We start from the raw sequence: 21,614 nt of genomic DNA, 5'->3' as shown, positions 1-21,614 counted from the left end.
AGGGGGGGGGAAAGGAAGGGGGGGGGAAAGGAAGGGGGGGGGAAAGGAAGGGGGGGGGAAAGGAAGGGGGGGGGAAAGGAAGGGGGGGGGAAAGGAAGGGGGGGGGAAAGGAAGGGGGGGGGAAAGGAAGGGGGGGGGAAAGGAAGGGGGGGGGAAAGGAAGGGGGGGGGAAAGGAAGGGGGGGGGAAAGGAAGGGGGGGGGAAAGGAAGGGGGGGGGAAAGGAAGGGGGGGGGAAAGGAAGGGGGGGGGAAAGGAAGGGGGGGGGAAAGGAAGGGGGGGGGAAAGGAAGGGGGGGGGAAAGGAAGGGGGGGGGAAAGGAAGGGGGGGGGAAAGGAAGGGGGGGGAAAGGAAGGGGGGGGGAAAGGAAGGGGGGGGGAAAGGAAGGGGGGGGGAAAGGAAGGGGGGGGGAAAGGAAGGGGGGGGGAAAGGAAGGGGGGGGAAAGGAAGGGGGGGGGAAAGGAAGGGGGGGGGAAAGGAAGGGGGGGGGAAAGGAAGGGGGGGGGAAAGGAAGGGGGGGGGAAAGGAAGGGGGGGGGAAAGGAAGGGGGGGGAAAGGAAGGGGGGGGGAAAGGAAGGGGGGGGGAAAGGAAGGGGGGGGGAAAGGAAGGGGGGGGGAAAGGAAGGGGGGGGGAAAGGAAGGGGGGGGGAAAGGAAGGGGGGGGGAAAGGAAGGGGGGGGGAAAGGAAGGGGGGGGGAAAGGAAGGGGGGGGAAAGGAAGGGGGGGGAAAGGAAGGGGGGGGAAAGGAAGGGGGGGGAAAGGAAGGGGGGGGAAAGGAAGGGGGGGGAAAGGAAGGGGGGGGAAAGGAAGGGGGGGGAAAGGAAGGGGGGGGGAAAGGAAGTGGGGGGGAAAGGAAGTGGGGGGAAAGAAATAAAAATACTGAAAAAAATGGGGGGAGAACAAACCAAACACACAATCCTGGACTTTGTCATCTGAGGTAGTGCCTGGAGCAAGTTTTCACAACCAGATGAAAGCCCCTGAATATTATGGGGTTTGATAGAGAGGCTGATACAGCCAAGCAGCTATAGCATGGCAACACACCTGCATAATACATCACCTTGAGAATGTATTGCTGTGAGATCTCTGATGATGACAACATTCACTGCCCGACTACCTGCGGCGAAGGGAAACATCCACTTGCCAAAAACGCTGCTGGTAATGAACGAGAGTTTCAGGGAGGAAAGAATGCCTCCAAAACCTTATGGCAGATACATGGTACCTACAAAAACAACAGGCAAGCCATTCTTTCTTCTATCAGTTCTTTTTAATTTGATACAGCTTCTACAGGTCAAAAAGGAGAGCAAAAAGGCCCTGCAAACTCTGCCCACAGTGACGGGCTTTGCGTTTTGCCAGTTATCCACATTAAAGCACAAACCTGCAGTATGTTGGGTTGGGTTTTTTTATAACACCAGGGGGCTGATTACTGTGAAATGATCTTAGGTTTCCCCACCAAGTGGACAGATGGATTGCTACTTTTGCAACTCTTTTTTTTTTCTTCTTCTTTTTTTTTTTTTTACAGCACTGAATTCAGTTGTTGGTGGGAGCCTCCAGCCCAACACTCCCCAGCATCATCATTTCCCTCTTTGCACTCCCCAGCTCACTTCCCAGATGGAGGCTGGGGTGTAGAAGAGGTTCTCTGTAAGGCACAGGGATGCACATGCACCCTCTGAGCTGAAGGATACACCACTGAAGCTCTGCACCTGTTCTGTGCCCGTGCTGGGGCAGAGGTAACGGCACAGGCACCCCAAAGCCCCACACCTGGATTCTGGTGCCGAGAGATGGTGCAACAGAGAGAAACACCAACACTGGCAAGAGCAAAAACGAGATCTCTTCAGCATTCCAGTAAAGGAGCTGGAATTTAAAGCATCCTGCAAGGTGACAAGGAAATAAAAAACACAGCCAGGCAAAACCAGGCTCCTTGACTAATTTTTTTAAAAGAAATTTTACAAAGTGGAAACTGAAACTCTTGCTGCCAAACACCACCCCTGCTACCCTGATGAACTCAGCCAGCCCATTCACAGCAGAAAGAGACTCATGAAGGGTCACAAGCAGTTTGGGTCTCTAGCCAGCAGCCATTGTATTCACAATCCATCATTCTCACAGGCAAAACACAGCTGGCTGGCAGAAGAACTTGAAAGCAACTCCTCATCGTGCAGGGAAGGGAACTGTTCATTCAGAAGGTGCTTTGTAGGAACTGATCCTCTGAGCAGACACTGCCTGCTCTGCCTGCTGTTGGGCATCATCCCACTGCAGCCCAGGGACTGCGATCCCTTTAAGATGAGGATGGGGAATGGGAGGAAACGCTCGGTTTTAACTTCCTTGAATCAAAACCCTCATGAAAGGCTAACTCCCAGCCCCAGGAATGACTAAGCACAGAGCCAGGGAAGGCTGGTGAAGGCAGCCACACAGTACACATTCCCAGATCCACACCAGCTCTGAAGGTATGCCATGCAGAAATGCTATTTCTGGGGGGAAAATACAAGCCCAAATGTAAACATAAGGATCCAGTTCTTTAGCAAGCCACACAAACTGCCTATGAGTGCCGTTTGTAAGCGATCCCAGCCATCCATATCTCCAGCTGATGCACAGATAGCAATATATGAGTCAATAATAGTTTATCTAAAGATGTGTCAACCCATCTCTCATCTGTTCTCAGACAAACCTTTTACAATAGCCACTTACTTTAACCCTGAATTATCTGCCTCTGCTCATCTTCCGGGAGAAGCAGCACAAGGGAGGGAGAAGCAGGCAACTCCCCGTGATCTGAAAGCTCACTTTCCAAATCAAATCAATTTTTCTAACGTAATTTGCCTAATCTAAATCACTGACCCGTGCATTTGCTCACAATCCTTTGACAAGAGCTGCACCGATTGAAGCAAAGCTAAAACGCTCCAACCAGACCAATTCATAGAAGTCTTTAGAGGAATTCTTTCATCGCTGTAATTAATTCTTTAAGTACCACAGTGGGATGCTCTGAATGCAAACCCAGTCCAAGGAGTAATGATTATACTAATGGGAGAAGCTGTGCAGTAAATAAATGCAAGTGCCCTGCTGAAAGAGATCGTTTTCAATAGGAGACTGCCATTCAGGGAGATAACTGTGTTTTGGAGATAATAACTCAGATGGTGAAGTCCCACAGACTGGAATCTGACACAGCAGTTTGCAGACCTTGCACACCTAAACTGAGACAAGCATTTTGACAGCTGCTCCTGTTCTCAGCCCTTCATTCCCAACAGTCAGTCCCCCACAGCCATTGCTTCAGATGTGGGTCCTCATAGCCAGCTGAAAGATCAGCAATATAGAGTTGATACAGTTTGGCCAGCTACAGACCCCCTCCTCACCTAACCTTCATCTAGGGCTCAGCATTGGCCATGAACTGGGAGCAGCTGGAAGAGATGCAGTTTATAGCAGCTTTTTAAGCACATCAGACTGCAGGCATGTGGGAGGGCTGAGAACTCTTGAGCCATAACCAAAGCACTGCTCGTGTTAAACGAGGCTCATTGTCGGGGCACATGCAAGCATCTTGTGGCCAAGGCCCTTGCCAGGGAACACAGGGAGCCCAGCTGCTGACAGACACTTGGACCTGGCATTATTGGCACCAACAGCCATGGCAGGGCTAATGGGGACTGCAGTGCAGCAAGCAAGAAAGTGTGGGAACAGAGAGCCTAGGGGAGTTTGGGGAACCATCTGAAAGTTTTCTGGTTGGTGTAAGAGCCAAACCAATGACTTCCCTTTGACTTTCCCTTTTTGTTATTTGGCTAAACATAATAAAGTTTTCCAACGCATTTAATGTCATGGGCTGCAATATGCTCAGGGAAAGGGAGGAAAATGTTTCACCTGTGGATGAGCAGGGTGCTGTGACAAGACACAGCTGAAGCTGCAACCGGGAGTTGATACTCAAATGCCCACATCCCCCTGGACTTACAGTAGACATCAGCAATCCCATCACAACACCGATAGTGTTGCAAATGTGAAGGGGTTTGTGGAGAAATCAGGCATACAACACAGGGTTTTAAAGGGCACATCTGAAGAACAGCTCCTCGGTGCAATCCATGAAGAGATGTCCCCAGTCACCATGGGCTCTGCCACACCAGAGGTGATGGAGTTGGCACTGTGGGCTGGGCTCTGCCCTGTAGACACTCTTTGATTTTAGCATTAAATTTCTGCTTAAGACTTCCTGCGACAGTTTCAGCAGGCTAGGGCAAATCACACTCAACAGGAAGAGTTAATTTACAACACTCAGTCTTGCAATGCCAACTCTGGGGCACCCTGAGGGAGCCCAAACACCTATCCACATGCCTCAGCAAAGCCCAGAATGGGGCTTGGAGACATCAAACAGCTCAGCCACTAAATTGAGCCAGGGCTGAGACGTGGAGGAGGCACCAAGCAGCACTTAGTACACCAAGGCCAAAAGACTGGCCACATCACCTCACCAACCCACCATCCAAGGTGAGCTTCCCTCCTCAAAGAGCAGCAGCAAAACCAAATTCAGTTGTCTGCAAAACGTAACCCCAGAGCCCAGCTTCACCCAACACCTCTGCTCTTCCTGCCAGCAGGGCTTTAGGCATGGGACTGCTGTGCTGTTTCTCCTCATGGGGACAATGAAACATGGAATGTTATTTTTCTTCCTTTGATGTGGGGAAGGCTGTGGATGTAGTCTACCTGGACTTCAGCAAGGCCTTTGATACCATTCCCCAAAGCAAACTCCTGGCCAAACTGTCAGACCTTGGCTTGGACAGCAGCACTCTGTGCTGGGTTAGGAACTGGCTGGAGGGCTGTGCCCAGAGAGTGGTGGTGAATGGTGCCACATCCAGCTGGCAGCCAGTCACTAGTGGTGTCCCCCAGGGATCAGTGTTGGGCACCCATCCTGTTCAATATCTTTATTGATGATCTGGATGGGGGGATTGAGTCCATCATCAGTAAATTTGCAGATGACACCAAGTTGGAGCAGGTGTTGATCTGTTAGAGGGTAGAAGGGCTCCCCAGAGGGACCTTGACAGGCTGGACAGATGGGCAGAGTCTAACAGGATGGCATTCAACAAGTCCAAGTGCCAAGTGTGGCACTTTGGTCACAACAACCCCATTCAGTGCTACAGGCTGGGGTCAGAGTGGCTGAGAGCAGCCAGGCAGAAAGGGACCCGGGGGGACTGATTGACAGCTGGCTGAACATGAGCCAGCAGTGTGCCCAGGTGGCCAAGAACACCAATGGCATCCTGGCCTGCATCAGAAATAGTGTGGGCAGCAGGAGCAGGGAAGTCATTGTGCCCCTGGACTCAGCATTGTTTAGGCCACACCTTGAGTACTGTGTCCAGTTCTGAACCCCTCAATTTAAGAAGGACATTGAGACTCTTAAACGTGTCCAGAAAAGGGCAGCGAGGCTGGGGAGAGGCCTTGAGCATAAGCCCTAGGAGAAGAGGCTGAGGGAGCTGGGATTGTTTAGCCTGGCAAAGAGAAGGCTCAGGAGAGACCTTATTGCTGTCTACAACTACCTGAAGGGAGGTTGTAGCCAGGTGGGGGTCGGTCTCTTCTCCCAGGCAATCAGCACCAGAACAAGAGGACACAGTCTCAAGCTGTGCCAGGGGAGGTTTAGGCTCGAGGTGAGGAGAAAGTACTTCACAGAGAGAGTTGTTAGCCATTAGAATGTGCTGCCCAGGGTGGTGGTGGAGCCATCATCCCTGGAGATGTTCAAAAAGGGATTGGACGTGGCACTTGACACCATGGTTTAGTTAGTCATGAGGTGCTGGGTGACAGGTTGGACTTGATGATCTTTGAGGCCTTTTCCAACCTTGTTGATTCTATGAGAGAGCAGAGACCGTGTCTTCCATGGTGCCCACTCTCTTCTCTAAAGCACTTTGAGATATACAGATGGAACAATGATGAATGATTAACATTTGAAAAGAGAAAAAGAAGAAAAAGAAAAAGATTGCCTCAATTGCAATAAAATTCTTCTGATTTTCCCTTGCTTGTTTTCCCTCTTTAATGGAGAGGAGCCTATTTTTGCACCAATACTCATGCTAATAACTTTCAATGGGCTACTCCTAAGCAAAGACAGAAAATGAGCAACTGAGCTGCATTAAAAAAAAAAAAGGGGGGGGGAGGAAACCTTTGTATATTAATTCTCATAGCTGTCAGAGATGAGGACTTAATAATGTTAGTAACTAAGCTACTCCATTATTTCCAAACACCTTGGAGGAGAATGTCTTAGTGGGAGATGAACTAGATAGTGAGACTGTAACTGCTTTCTGAGTACCTTCCTACCATGACACTTTCAGAGCATAATCTATGGCTCATCACCATGTGCATTTTAAGCCCTTGCCCTTTATTCTCCAAATAACCTCCAACTGTAAATGTATTTATATGCCAGGCCCAGCTCCTCCTTCTAAGCATTTCCCACTCACTCTTTAACCATTTGTCCTTGTTTTGCAGATTCGCCTGGGTTCAGTTTTGGATGGGTGATAAGGATGGAAAGTTGTGGATTCAGGTCATCCAATAAATGATGGAACAAAGCAGAGAAGAGAAAAACGTAGGCGGAATATGGCAGAGGTCTAATAGGCTGTGAAGCACTCTGCCAAGGGAAGCAGCAGAAGTCCTGCTGCCTGCATCACTGAAAATCAGCCACGCGCAGGAACAGGCTGTACCGAACAGCCATCAGAAAGGGGAAAGGCAGCTTATTCATCAACTTTTCCAGCTATGATTCCCAGGATTTGGGAATGGCTGAGGCAAGCTCACCTCATGCTTGCCCTGACACAGCTTTGCTGCTTCCAGAGGGCTTTTACCATCCTCTCCAGATGCCTCTGTTGCAACGTTTTAAAAGCCTGTTTCATTGTGTGGCTCCGAGTTGTGTCCTTTTTGCGCTCAATGAAAGACAATCAAGACTTTCTGTATTTATTGGTGTTCTACCCCCAGCTCTCTGAGTGCCTTTCAAAACCTCTATTGACATCTCAGGTTGCCCTAGCCCCTCAAAGTCAGACGTTGAGGGCTGATGGCTGTTGTCTCTCACCACACCAGGCACTCATACCAGCCAAGGATGTGCCCCATGCACACATCCAGACCAGCTCCTTCTGAAAACTCACCTTGGACTTGCTTCTTTTCCAATCAAAAATTTGGGTACCAAAGACAGTCATCAGCTACTGACTATATGCTGAGTTTCTAATTGCTGCTTGTTGCATAGAAACCTGCTCCATCTGCTCAAGGGTTCCCTTTTAGAGTGCATGGACTCTGTCTTTTTTTGGTGTAAGTTTCATCTTTTTTTTTTTCCCCTTCTTCTTTTGCACTGCAGCAGAAATGTTTGTTTCAAGAGCTGCAGCCTCCATTAAGCAGCCCTCCTTCCCCAAGGTGGCAAAGGTCTTGCTGATAAGCAAAAGCTGTGGCTAATTGACAACAGCTCCTAAATTGAGATACAAAATAGCTGTGTCTGTCACTCACACAAACAGCTGGCTTCGGCAGCCCAACTGCTAAATAATGTAAACCAATTCATTTTTCTGACTCCAGGAAGATCCTTTATGAAAGGAATTAAAGTCTCCGGTGCTACAGAGCCATGCCCTGATCATTCCTGCAGTTTAAAAATCTATGAGTAACATAAACCCTCTTTCCCTCCCCTACTCTCCCAATCAGAAAAACTAGATTTACATCACCTGCTGGCAGGTTTATTAGAGGGCCCACAAGCTGATAAAGTCCTGCGCACCAGCCCTCTGCACTCCATGGGAAATCAATCTCGGCTTTGCCATCTGCTTTTGAAATGTTCCCACACAAGCAAAACACAAAACCCCCAAAGATATTTGCACCTCTAATTTAATCTTCTGAAGGAGTTTATTTCTTGGGTAATGAGGATGACATTTTCCCCCTCTCTAGCAGAAATGCTTTTGCTTTCCAAGCTGATTTCCTCCAGAGCTTGCTCAGCCCATGACCAAACTCTCCCAATATTGCATATTTAAGGCATGTTACCCCAGTGCAGAGAAATAGGCTTAGGATAGGGACAGCTGCTTGGCCAGAAGCACTATCTCCCACACCATTGAGGGGGAATACCATCTTTGGAGCTTCCCAAATCCCTTGGCTTGGCCAGAATAAGAGGTTTAGTCCCTGCTGCTTCATTTTGCCCCAGTTTGCATTGCATCGGTGGGGCTTTTCCAGCATTTCTTTCCACCCAGGGCAGTTTTGTGTTGCTGTCATTGATGTCAGGCCAGAGCTGCCTAACAGGTGCTTTTACGCCATTCCCTTCCCATAATCATCTCTCTGGTCCCTTCACAGTCTTTAACCTGAGGGCAGCATGCTTGCCTTGGGGCAGGAGGACATGTCCATGCAACAGAAGAGCCCCAAACACCTTCTTTCCAAGATTTAGCATCTCTGTCACTGGAAATTCATCTTTCTGTCTCTTTCTCCACCACAGGAAAAGCAATGGGGTGGAGCAGCTCTCTGGGACCAGTTGGTGCAGGCATGGCAAGATGAGCAGAGCTGGTTTACACACAGTTTCCATTTAGCCTACTCAGCAGATGGCAGCCTCGTGGAAACCCCAGTGCTCCTGACTACCCTTCACCCCTTCAGGGCATCCCTCTGCTTCTCACCTGACTACCACCACTATCATAAGAGGGGGGAGGGGGGAGGGAAAAAAAAATCAGGAAAAAAAACAGAGTTAAAAATCAAATGCTACACTTCATTTTTCTCTCCTTGCCTGAAGTTGCAAGAGCGGAGATCAGATGTAATCGCCCCTTTTAAAATCATCTCCTATGACAGGCAAATTGATCAAGTGGGGAGGCTGGGCTGCCTTTTGAGCTTGAGCAAACTGATTTTCTGTGAAAGATGGTGTTTACCTTGCCTCTAGATAGCCTGCTGAAATATGCATATTTGGGGGGGGGGCATTTTATTCACCAAAATTTAGGAAGAAAAAGCATTTCAGAAAAAAAAATTAAAGAGAAAAAAAAAGAAAGAAAAAAAGAAAGTATGCTCGAATCTGGAGCACACACATCATAAATTCATGAAGCTTTCTGAATGCTGTCAGAAACAAACACGTTTATGTAAACCAAGAAAAGCTGAAGGGTGCTTTAAGAGAATTTCTGGAGAACAGGGAAGGAATGTTAATATTTACATTGCACCTGAGACTCAAGTTCATCACTCAAGGTCCTGTGCAAACAGGGGAGTCCTTCCACACTGAATTTGCACATGCTGCCTGAAGTGTCTGCAGTGGATGGCACTTCCAAGGAGGGGAATGGAAACACCCATGGAAAGCCAAGCACAGAGCAATCCCTGTCCACCCTGCAAGTTATCTCTTTGCTTATAATTCCTGCCTGCCCATCCTCACATGGGAACAGCTTCCTCTGAAATGCCAGCTGAGAAACTGCAGACAGCATGAAATCGAAGCATCTTCCACGACATCTAGAGCACTACATGGCAACTCGCACTCCTCAGCCTCCACGGCACTTAACGCGAGAGGATTTTGACAGCGGCAGTCAGGCAAGCGCCTCTGACACCATGGCATGCCAGCACATCAGCTGAGCCACCGACAGGGGGAAGTGCTAATGCTATGCCAACAAATCAAGTCACTGCTTGTCATTAACAAGCATTAGTTATGTTTAGGCAGGGCGAGAAGGGGGAAATCAAGTTCAGAGGATTTAATTTGCTGAGCTGACAGTATTTGTTTCAGTGGGCTGGCTTCTCAGTCAGTGGGAGGTTTATTAAGGCCAGAACATTTTCGTTTTGCCTGCGCTTCCCACAGGAGGCAGGAGACTGCCACCTCCCCTGTGCTTCCCAGTCAAGGAGGACCTCTGAGACAGGACAGATTTTTAGCCATTGCATTGAGCAAGACATATTGCTTGGTGAAGCCACCTCTCCCTTGTGGCAAAATGCCTGCTTCTTATCACCCTCAACTGCTGTGGCTAGGAAGAACAGTACCATGAGTTGTCATAACCCAACACCATGCATTGTGTTATTGTGAGTAACGATGCCCTTTGCTTCCTCCACCTTTCAGCAAAGGGACCTTCCTGGGCCAGCAGCCAGCGTGAGTCTCCTGAGCAGCCTGGCTTCCTACCACATTTATGAGGAGCTGCAGAGAAGGGCAGTAGGACCCCAAGTCAGGGTGGGGTCACCAAGAGAGAAATCTCCATCTCATTGGCACCAATGGCAAAACCCCACATAGCATAAAGTCCGTAGCCCAAACCATTGCCTTGGCCCATGGCGCATAGGCTCCAGGCTCTTTGAAAGACAGGAGTCCTGGCTCAGATGCTGCACACACCAGACAACTGCCTGGGCTCAGACTTACCAAATCCACAATGGCAAATCCATTCCAACAATTAAATGAATGTGATATGATAAATCAATAAATCCTCGGTCTCAAAGTCCATCCTGAGACACAAATTGTGTCCCAGTCTCAGCAACCCTCCTCTCTGACCTACAGCTGCTCCTGGGCTCATACCTTCCTCACCATACTAAGCTGCTTTAAACACAGAGATAATAGGACCTGGAGAGAGTCTTGGAGCAAGTCCTGGGGCGTCTATCATCCCCAGTCATAAAATACAGCAAATTAATTGCACTTCATTGATTTTTATTTTTTTTTTAATGTAACTGTTTTGGCATTCAGACCTCAAGAGACTCTATTGATCAGCCAGCAAGTCAGGTGTCAGTGAGTGGAGCTTTGCAACCAAGCCTGGCAAATTGAAGAAAATAATCAAAACCCCAGAAGAGCAAGCAATGTGAACTTCCCCTCTGCAAAGTTTCAAAGGAGGCTGCAGTACCAGTGACAGATTCCTGAAGTAAAAATGCCATGCACAAGTCACACAGTTGCCTCCTGTGTTCCCAGAGAGCCCAGTGCCAATTGCAGCAGCGGTGCATAAATCCAGAGCAGCTTCACCCACTTCAGAGGAGCTGCTTGAGATTTATACTGATGGGAAGTAAAATCAGAATATCTGAAAGATATTGCTTTAATGGGTGCTGGAGCAAGAACCAGTAAAATAATTTCAGACTCCTCCCTCCACCCCACTATCCCTCAAATCACATCAGTTTGGACAGTCAGTGCATGAAACATTGAGATCTGTGCTAACGTGGGGGAAATAACCTACATTTCAACAGTTTGTATGGCCACATTCTGCACATCTATTGTACAGCTGATAATACAGGTCCTTTGGTTTTGTTCCTGAAGAGCCTCTGCATAAGAAGTGCCTCCATATTATGTAGAGTGATACAGGGACACATCATAAAATAAGCATAATGTCTCTCCACCCACACCTCCCTGGAGCCACAGTCTAAAAGCAATTCACAGGTCCTTCCTGGCGCACGGATCGCGACAGCCCGAGCACATCTCACAGGGGCTGAAGTCGTTGGTTTGTTCAATAAGCTTTGCACGCCCCCATCCCCATGCTGCCATAACCCCCCCACCCTCAGCAGCCAGCCCCACGTTCCCAGGGCTGCTCCAGTCTGCACGCTGCTGCAGGGAGCAATATGGCACCAGGCAAGAAAACAAAATATTCAGGTAATTTCTCCAGGTCACTCACAGGATACCTATTGCTATAACCTCAGAGACAGCTCTGCTGCCAGCAAGGAAGGCAGCCAAAACCCCTGTGTAGATGCCAGTAACAAACAGGGGCCTGCTGCCAGCAAGAGACATCCTCAAGCTCGGCGTGAGCGGCCCTTGGCTGCCAAACACACACGCACACCCTCTGCTCACAGCCACACGCACGCCAGCAGCCAGACTGACAGAGACCCGGGGACAGGAGAGTGATCTCTTAATTGGACCTTCACAAAGCTGTTTAAGGGACCTGCATGACAGGAGAACAAATGCCACCTGCTTTGAAGAGGCTGGAGGAACTCAGCCAGGCGCACCTCTGGTCCCCAAAACACAGCCTGCCCAGAGCCAGCCCCAGCAAGGGGGAAGGGAGTAAAGGCAAATAAATAGAGAGAAGTGGCAAGTGCCCAACATTCCCGTCTGTGTGAGCTGGGAGCTTTGCAGAGATGGCAGCACTACCGCATGACTCATGCAGGTGTCTCTCCCTCTGCAACAACCCAAACCAAGATGTGGTTCATTAACCCCTGTCATCCAGAGGAAAGAGGCAACTGGGAGCACAGTGAGCCTCAGGGAGGTCTGCACAGCCCCCAGGGGAGGCGTTCCCGGGCACTGCTGCCACTCGCCTCTTTCGGAAGAGCTTCCCGAGATTTCAGAAGAGGTTTTCCCCAAACCCCTTCTCCATACATGGACACCGGTGTAGCCCCTCGCTAGGGGTGGGACAGGGCAGGGGCTGCACTCTGCTGCAAAAGGAAAGGGGTGCTGCAGCCTGGAAAGGAGAGAGAGATGCAGGCTGGGCATGGATTCATTACCCACAGCTGGAGCTGAAAGCACGCAGCGAGTTCCTAAGGCAGTGTGCAGGGAGGCATCGGGAGAACAGGGGAGAGGGATGGGTACGATGGCAGGTTTGCAGCCACGAACTGTTTGAAAGTGGGTTTCCATATGTTTAAGCGCTCAGAGCACTGGAAGAATTACACCCACAGCCCAATCTCACCATGGTAGCTACCCACACAGGAGGAGAAGGGAGGGGGGAATATCAGAGAAGAGATTATCATTAATATGTCAAAGCAATAAAAAAAAAAAATAACCAAGAAAAAAAATAGAAAACCTGCTCCTTTGCTGCTCTCTGCTCTCTCCTCAAATAAAAGGAGAGCTTTGAGAGTACAGGGCATCACACGGGAAACAGAAAGCCCCAGCTCTGCTTGGGCAGTATGATCCCACAGGCAGCTCAACCGGAGCTCAACACCCGACTCCTCACAGACTGCACCCCACTTTCTGTACCCTGCACCCCATACCTTGCCTCCCAGTCCCCATGTTCTTCTGCTCAACAGGATTTCCAGGTGACCCCATGGCTGCACACACCCCAAGGGAAGGAGGGAGCCGGAGCGCAGGAGCAAGCAGTGCTTTTTTGTAGTAAGCAGAGCAAGAAGCCCCTTCTGTCCATCGTCTGTCCCCAGGGCTGATGCCTCCTTGGCGAACTGTTCCTACTGTCCCCGTAGGGACCTTTACTGAAAAGCATCCCTATCACAATGCATTCCCTGTACCCTCCCCAGGAACGACAGCTGCTGCTGTTCCCCTTCCCATAGCTGACTCCTTTTTCAGCTAAAATTCTCACATTTCGGCAGATTTCTAAACCTCAGTGAAGTCACCCCAGCAGTCCAGGCTCTGCACTACGGCCAAACGCCAGCGCTGTCCCGAGCAGCAGCAAAGGGAAACGAACCGCTGAGCAACTTCAGCACCAATGCACCTTAATTAATTTGCTTTTAACAACGCTATTTATTAAGGACAAGATCTACCAGGCAGCGAAGGAGAACGTGCCAGGAGAGTCCTGCAAAGACTTTCCCATGGGCAGAGCTTGGGTTTGGCAGCCTAGGAGCCAGCTTTTCCCCAGCAAACACCGGCAACTGAGACCCAAAAAGCTGTTCCCGAGTTCAGCTGGGATCGGGGTGGGGGAAACAAACAGAAAAACAAAAGGGGGGGGGAGGGGGCGGGGGGGGGGGCGGAATGCTCCCAGCTGCGCTCTCCCAAGCCACAGGCTGCTGCTGCCTCGCAGCTGGCCGCAATTAAGGAATCCCAGCTCAGCTCACCTAAGGGCCTGATCCTGCCCTCCACAAGCCCAGGGAAACCCACTCCCCTCATAATTAAGCTGGTGCAAAGCGGCACAAGTATTATTTTACCAGAGGTTTAACTCGTGTACATCTTTTTCTCCTCCATCCGAGGATAGTGAGGGGAGACGAACGGCATCAGGGACGGAGGTCGGGTAGGGTCGGGAGCCCCGTGGGAAGTCCTAAAGCCCTACGACCCTTCCCTGCCTCCCAGCGCTCCAGAAAAAACAAACTTTTCCATTTTCCCCCCAACCCAGTAACGACCCTATGGCAGTGGCCGGAGCCGCGGGGCAGCCCCCGCGCAGAGGGCCGGGACCCTGCAAGAGGCATGGGGCCGAGACTGAGGGGCCACACACCCTGGGTGGCCACTGTGGACGCAACACGGGGGCTGCGGCTGTGGAGATGGATGGGGACAACTTTGTGAGCCCAAGAGATCGGAATCTACGTGTGTCCCATCCGCGGGTGCGCAGAGAGGTTCGGAGCGCGCCGGGGTGGGGGTGGGGGGCTCGGCCACCCTCCGCGGCCACGTCGGTAGGAGGACTGGGAAAGGGGCAACAGCCGCAAATAAAAACAAGGAAAGAAAAGAAATTATAATGAAAAGTGTGCTCACTTTAAAAAAAAAAATAAACAAAAAAATAAAAGGGAGAAAGCCCAAAGCCCGGGGCCGCGGATCCGGGGGTTACCTCGGCACAGGAGCAGCAGCGGCGCCAGGAGCAGCGCGGGGCCCCGGGAGAGCATCCTCTTTGTTCCATGCCCAGAAGTAGTCATGGTGCTGATTTATTTGGAGAGGGGCGGCTTAACGGGGCGGGGGGGTGTCGTGGTGGTGCGTTTAACCACTCCCCCCGCGCCTGCCCGCTCCGCGGCTCCGTCCGGCGGCACCGGGTGCCCCGCAGAAGGGAGGAGGGAGGGAGGGAAGAAAAGGGGTGTCCCCTCTCCCCCACCAGCCCCACGCTCACGGCCGCCCCCGCCGCATCGCCGCCCCGAGGGGACGGGGCGGGGGGGGCTGGCAACCGGTGCCGCCGCCGCTACCGCGGCTGCAGCAACAGCAGCAGCAGCAGCAGCGCTCCCCCGGGGCCGCCGGGCGCTGTGCCGGGGGCTGCGGCGGCGCGGACAGACGGCCCAGCTGGGTCTGGGGCGGTGCCGCCCAGCTCACCTGAGGGGAGGACGAGCAGCCCCCGCGTGGCGGGGGCAGCTGCCACCACCTGGGCGCGTGGCTCGCGCTAACCGGAGCGGGGCCACAGAGCAAGGGGCAGGGGCAGGTAGATGCCCCGTGTGCCCTTTTTCTGCACAAACACGCATCACCAACATCCCCTCCCTGTCGGCGGCCCGAAGAAGTTTCTCATCCCCGCTGGGCTGGGGCTCGCCTGAGGCCGATGCGCCTCGGGGCCGGGTCGGTACCCTCCGAACGGGCGGCGGGACTGGGGAGGAGGGGAGGGCTCCCCTCGCGGCGGCGGAGCGCGGGGAAGAGCGCGGCTCCCCCCTCGTGGCCGCCGCCGTCAGTGCTGCAGCGGCAGGACGGAGACGCGGGCACGCGGGGAGGCAAAGAGCTGGCTCGGGGCGGTGCAAACGGGCGTGCAAAAAGCTGGCGCGGGGCGTGCTAAGAGCAGGTACGGGGGTGTGCAAGGGCGGACAGAGGAGCGTGCACAGGGCGTCCCGGGAGGTGTGCAGAGCTGCTTGCAAAGGGCTATGCAGGGGGTACACAAAGAGCATCCCGAAGGATACGAGAAGGAACGAGGGCAAGACTTTGCGGGGGGCATTCCAAGAGGTGAGCGATGAGAGTGGACGCGGAAGCTCAATGAGGTGTGCGGCTGCCACCGAGAGCACGCACGGGGGGGTGTTGCGCAGACCCCACCAGACAGCACTGGCCCCACAAATACAAGCTGGGTGAGGAAACAGCTCTTGAACAGTATGGAGGTAAAGGACTTAGAAGGCCAGCCTGGGGTCCAAGAGGACGAGGGAAGTGATTCTGCCACCTCTACTCTGCTCTCCTGAGATCCCACCTGGAGTACTCTGTCCAGTTCTGTTGCCCCCGGCATAAGAGGGACATTGAACTGCTGGGGGCTCCAGAGGAGGACCACAAAGATGATGAGAAGGCTGGAGCACCTCCCCTGTGAGGACAGGATTGAGAGAGTTGGGGCTGTTCAGCCTGGAGAAAAGATGGCTCAGGGGAGACCTTATAGGGACCTTCCTGTACCTGAAGGGGGCTTACAAGAAAGCTGGAAAGGGACTTTTGGCAAGGGCCTGTAGTGATAGGATGAGAAAGAAAAGCTTTAAGCTTGAGGAGGGGAGATTTAGACTGTATATTAGGAAGAAATTCTTTATAGTGAGGGTGGTAAGACATTAGAAGGGGTTGCTCGGGGAAGTCATCAGTGCCCTCTCCCCGGAAGTGTTCAAGGCCAGGCTGGATGAGGCCTTGTGCAACCTGATCTAGTGGAAGATGTTCCTACCTGTGGCAAGGAGGCTGGGACTAGATGTTCTCTAAGGTCCCTTCCAGCCTAAACCATTCTGTGAATCTATGAATCACCTTAACTGGGGCTTTAATTAGGAAGCCAAGTGCTACCCATCTGCTGTACCCTCTACCCTCAGATCCAAAAATAACCTGCTCCTGGAAAAAGTATTTCACTGAAAATAAAACATCAGCCCTCTAAGAGCTGGGAGCTGTTACTGTCATTGTAGCAAAACCAGTGAGGTTGGGAAAGGAGAGCAAAAACTAAACCCCATCCCCTTGGGTTCTTCCACAGTTTTCCAAACATGTCTCTGAGCTTGACTTTTTTTTTCCCTCCTTGCATAAACAAGCTTTTATGTAGTACTTGCTGTAATCTTGTTTGCTTCCATAACCACTCCTATGAATGTCATAAAAAATTTAAGTCTAATATTTTACCACTCCACACAAACAGTAACTTGAATAAATGCTTATCTCACACATAGGGAAATGTTGTCTGGTGGCATGAGAGCCATGCACACAGAAATCATGCTCAGGCTGGAGGATCTGAACACACACAGGTAAGGGAAGAAAAACCCCAAGAGAATCCAAAGGTTTAGTTTCCTCAAAGGTAGAACTGAGAAAGAACTAAATTAAAAGCTGCAGCTCTTTGCTCTTGCTAGTTGGTAGAATAAAATACAATGGGAATATTTAGCTGCTGGTGGAAACTTGGTGATCCAAATAAGTTAATTAGCTACGTGTAATATCCCTGATTCTTTTCTTGGGGTGTGTGGTGGGGGATATTTGGTTTACTGTGGGCAGGCAGGTTGAGGTACCTATCCTGCCCTGGCCTCCACAGGGTTGCTGGGAGACCTGTGACACTAGGAACAAAGGACGTGCAAAGGAGTGTGCAACGGTATCCCTAGGCAGGGCACAGGAGATTGCAAAGAGCATCCAAAAGCCATTCCCCCAGTTTTGCCCTCTGGCTGTATAGCAGTCCCCAGGTTACAGCACCAGGGCTGTGTGGGACACAGGTCAGTACAAGACATTCCACATTTGCAGCTCAAAACCAGAGACAAACTGGAGCACACTGGTCCAGTACCTCCTCCTGCCCCCCTTTCCTCACCTGAGTCCTGCACACAGCCAGGAACCTTGACCATGTCCTTGCCTTTATGACAGCATTGGAAAGCATTTCAGGTTTATTCCAACATTGCTACATTTTTTTAAAGTGTAATTTTATAACCAACATTTGAAAGAAAACCTAAAGTGAGACATTTGGCAGATTTAAAAAGTGCTAACAAGGAACCTCTCCTACTCACATGGACCCAGTTACAGTGGCTGGCAGGTGCTCAGCCCAGACTCATCAGTTCCACACAGGCCTAGTCAGGTTAATAGCTTCCCAAACTCGTGCTTAGGAGGAATAGCAAAGCTGTACTGATTCATCAGGTGCCTCTCCTGAGAGCAGTAAGATTTCTTCCTCCTCTACATCATGCTTTTATGGTCTTTTAATGAAAGCTAATATCATTCAAGTAAAAATGAGGTGGAAATAAGCATTAGGTGATGTCTACAGGTTGTCAGATGGATGCTTCACTCCCCTTTCTGCAGGTTGGCTTGTTCCTGTTGCAAGAAACAAGGCATAACAAAGTAAAATACAAACAGTAATAGATTCACTTGAAGGTTTTGCCAGTGCACCCTGGGGACTGTGTACAAATAAATGGGAGAAAATAGAAGTTATCACAGCAAAAGGGTTTCACAATTAGAGATTTGCAGCCCAGAAAGCACCGTGCAGGGTCAGCCTGTGGCAGAGGAGTCGCTTCCATAATGGGGGCTGCAGGGGATTGCTGCAGGCAGTTTGTGGGGGAGCAAACCCCTTGGAGAATCCAACTGATCGCTAACCACACAGCAATTGGGATTGATTTCCCTCAGTGAGTCTAAAAGAGGAGGTGTGAGAAAACAGGAGAGGATTATTGGGGAATACAAAAAGTATAAGAACTGCAGGTGAATCAACAAAATCAATGGCTACAGCTGATGAAGCGCAGCTTCCTCCTCAGCTCAACGGGACAATAAATGCTCATTGACTGAGTTTGCACAATTCATCAGAGCTTCTGGTTTCTGTGTGAGCTGCTGAGCTGTTCCCAAGCTCCTTAGCTGGCTTACAGCGTGGCTTGTCTTTTCCCATCTTCTTCTGGTGTGAGAGCTCAGTGAGGAGCTGCCACTGAGACAGCCCAGCCGCCTGGCGCTGCTGTAATCTGGGTCTCCCATATGCGATCTTCAAAATAATTCTTTTTCCCAAAGGAGATTTAAATTATTCTGCTCGGAAGTTGCTACACTTTCTTTGTGCTGGCATTCGTTTTGTACACAGAGGCAACCTGTGTTATGAAAAGCTTGAAGGACTTGGCAGCACCACGGAAAGCTGTTGGGTTTTTAGATCACTCAAATGTCAAAAACCGGAAGGGCCCCTAGGTAAACAGTAAAGATCGGAATTTTAGGGATGTTTTAGAGGGTGTTAGGAGGCAAAAACCAGCTGGGAATTAAAGGGAGGTAAGGATGGAGGCCAGATCCTGATTTTAGACACATTTTAGTTTAGACACATTTCCTAGAGGGGACAAGGGGCTCTGTGTGGCACGCAGGGGATTGCAGAAATGCCATCGCTTGAGCTTGATTTTACTCAGTCTCTACACACTCAAATTGGAGTGAAAAAGAAACTCCTCTCTGGGAAAGCTGGAGGTCTCTCCCTCTCACTGCCAGGCAGCCACACCTCCCTGTTCTGCCCAGTCTCATCCTGATCACCCAGTACAGCATCAGTGCCACTCTGCTGGGGTGAAACCCTTTGGATGACACCTGCTCCAGCCTGGAGACCCCAACCAGCAGGCTCTCATGCTGTGGTGCTCTGCATCTGGGCTTGAGAGCAGGAGAGGGAGGATCTGCAGCAAAGAGTCTGCAAAATTACCATCAGAATCAGAGTGATATCTGATAAGGGAGGACAGGAGCTGAATATTTTCCTAGCCCAGCTTTTCTTCCTCCAGTGTTTAATAATGGTGGGGAAGAATTATATTTAATTACCCTGGGAGGTGTGTTAAAATATCTGAAAGATCCCCCTAGCCTTTTCACTTTGTATTCTTGTTGCTAAGCTCACTAGATCAGCATTTATAACAAAACTCTACCAGACCTAAAACCAGGCAGGTGATTCTGAAAGAAAACCAGTCCAAATTCGTCATTAAATGGTTGTTTTGGGGATCACAAAAGCAGCTTGTGAATCCAGTCAAACTCCACAGTTTTGGCTGAAGGAAGAAAATGGTAAAGATTCACATTTGTATGTGTGTGTGCGCTTTTGAATGGAAATGTTTTGATTTTTATATGTCCAGCAGGGTTTGGAAATCCACCTTAGTTATTTATTTTGTTTTAAATACAAAGGAGGAGATTCTAGGAAAGCAAAACACTTTTTTCACAGCTGGATAAGTCATGACCTGCAGTGATCTGTGAAATCAGAGGGGCTGCATTTCTCAAGGCATCAGATGCCTCTAAAATGAGGCAACCTGGGAGCAGCTTTGGAAAAAGGCAATGCAACCAGGTTCTGTCTGCTGTACAGAGAATGCTGGCACCACAACCTACAGAAAGGTCCCCTGGAAGCTGAGTAGCCTGGCTCCATACATGGCCTTAGGGAACGGACCTGATGACATGGCAAGACTGAGAAGGAACTGCTACTTTAGCTGGTGGATTTACCACTACTGAAACCCACTGGTCACTGCCCAAGGGGAAGAGGCTTTGGCAGGACTGAGATGAAAGATGCTCTTTCTTTTAGCATTTCTCCCCTCAAGTGATCAGACCAAGCGAGAGCTCCTTGTTCTGTAGCTCAAGCAGGGCTTGAGATTTAACTTTGGGAGAGAAACCTCAGCAATGAAGAGAATCAAAACTCAGTCCCCATGGATGTTTCCATAGCCCCACAGACATCAGGCAGACATGTGGAAACCTGCAGTGCTGCTGCAGGAGCTGCCAGCCTGCTCAGCCTCGGTGGTGAACCGGCATCGCCTGGAAGCTGCAGACCCACTCAGTCAGTTTCCTTGCAAGAGGCTCCCGAGTGCTGCGTGCAGAGCACAGGTGGCCAGAAACTCTGCCAGTGGTGCCATCTGGCCCCCTTAGAAAGCCCTGTTCATTTTGAGCATCATTAAGGCCTGCTGTCCCATCAGAGCACGTCTTGCAACTGCTTGCTTGCAAGTTGCAAGCAAGAGTGTTAGCTCTAGGTCAGAGAAAGCCCAGAATTTGCAAAACTGTAATTGCATCGATTTTGCAGTGTTGGCAAACACTGGGGCAAGGAACCCCGGCTCTGCAGGACTGAGGCTGCCGCGGGGCTGGGGGCTGCCAACAGGGACAGTGCTGCTAGCAGCAGGCTGTCCCTGCTTCCTAAGTTGTTGCACTTCACCTAGACCAGAGAAATCATCACAGTCCCCATTTTACAGCCAGGGAAGCCCATGGAGGGCTGCTTTGAAGAAACCCAAGCCTTATGACCTGCCCTTCCACTTCTGTATGCCGAGAAGGATATATTATTTCCTCTATTTATAAACTATATGGCAATATCAATGAAGATATTAAGAACCATTTATTAATATGAAAATTGCCAAAACATATCAAAAGGTTTGTTGTACAGTTAGAATGTATTTACAATGGGAATGTACAGGATTTGGGCAACTATAACAATTTAACTATTTTATGCAAACCGGGAGGAGTGTAACAGAAAGAGAACACCCCAGGAGGGAGATGGCGCTCGACCACAGTGCGGGGGAGACTCGACAAGAACCATTATGCCAAAGAGGCAGTGAATTCATTACTCACAGCTGGTTGTACCCAGTGGGGAGTGCTGCTGCTGTGTATTAGAGGCTTTGGGGCGCTCATGCACCAGGCACAGGAGGTTGCCGGCAGGAAGGCCACACAGTCATCGATAGCTGGTCTGGCTTCAGCAAATGGCAGGCTGTTAATAACACTTTTCCATGATGGGTGCTTGCGTTGTCCTGGGGAAAATGAGGCACAGCAAAATTCCAGTTGCAAGGGGAAGCAGGCTTGGCTCTGGCTCCTAAGCTTGTGGCTTTATCCCAGGCACTGGACCAGGCAACTCGAGGCTACAAAACTCAAGGCAGTTTCACGCCAGACAAGGTTCAAGCAGGTTCAAGCACGCAAGGCTTCAGCAAGGCAAAAGCAAGACACAGGCAACTAGAAACCAGTATGTATATAAATCTTGCCCAAGATTGATTGGGCCAATAGGGCAATTGAAACCAGCACATAGTTACCCAGGGGTTCTGCCAGGCTGTGGCCAGAACACATGCCCTTACCCCAGATACAGGGGTGTTTACCAGACATGCATGGTCCTGTCCCCTTCGTTCCTTTTCCTGTGTTACCCTGGGTTTCTGCAGGAAGGAAGGAAGGGAGAGAGTGGGACCATGTCTAGACACCTTAGAGTCTGTCTGGGTTTGTGATAGGGCCATTTGGCCCTACCATGACACTGTAGGAACTTCACCACCTGCACCACAGCCTGTGATGCAGCACCTTGATACACAAAATGGGGTCCTCTGGGGATTTGTCCCTCTCTGGGCCCCAGCATCATCCATG

The 21,614-nt window shown here is 50.5% G+C and overlaps 1 protein-coding gene across 2 annotated transcripts in view; it reads right to left on the bottom strand.

Annotated features, from left to right (window-relative positions):
- Window positions 1–14,798, bottom strand: part of TMEM132B (transmembrane protein 132B) — a 260,331-nt gene extending 245,533 nt beyond the window's left edge. The window contains exon 1 of one of the 2 annotated variants that reach the window (XM_054173165.1): window positions 14,745–14,798. Coding sequence is in view for 1 of the 2 variants with exons in the window: in XM_054173164.1 (XP_054029139.1) it covers window positions 14,275–14,359 (85 nt within the window). In the remaining variant the exon portion in view is untranslated. Of the gene's footprint in view, window positions 1–14,274; window positions 14,407–14,744 lie in introns of those variants that run through there. The other variant, XM_054173164.1, reaches the window with a different exon arrangement.
- Between the last annotated feature and the right edge of the window lie 6,816 nt (window positions 14,799–21,614).

The sequence above is a fragment of the Dryobates pubescens genome, chromosome 25 (genome assembly GCF_014839835.1).
Source record: "Dryobates pubescens isolate bDryPub1 chromosome 25, bDryPub1.pri, whole genome shotgun sequence".
NCBI classification, from domain to species: Eukaryota; Metazoa; Chordata; class Aves; order Piciformes; family Picidae; genus Dryobates; species Dryobates pubescens.
The sequence above is the reverse complement of the archived record's forward strand: the minus strand, read 5'-3'. Positions and strand labels throughout refer to the sequence as shown.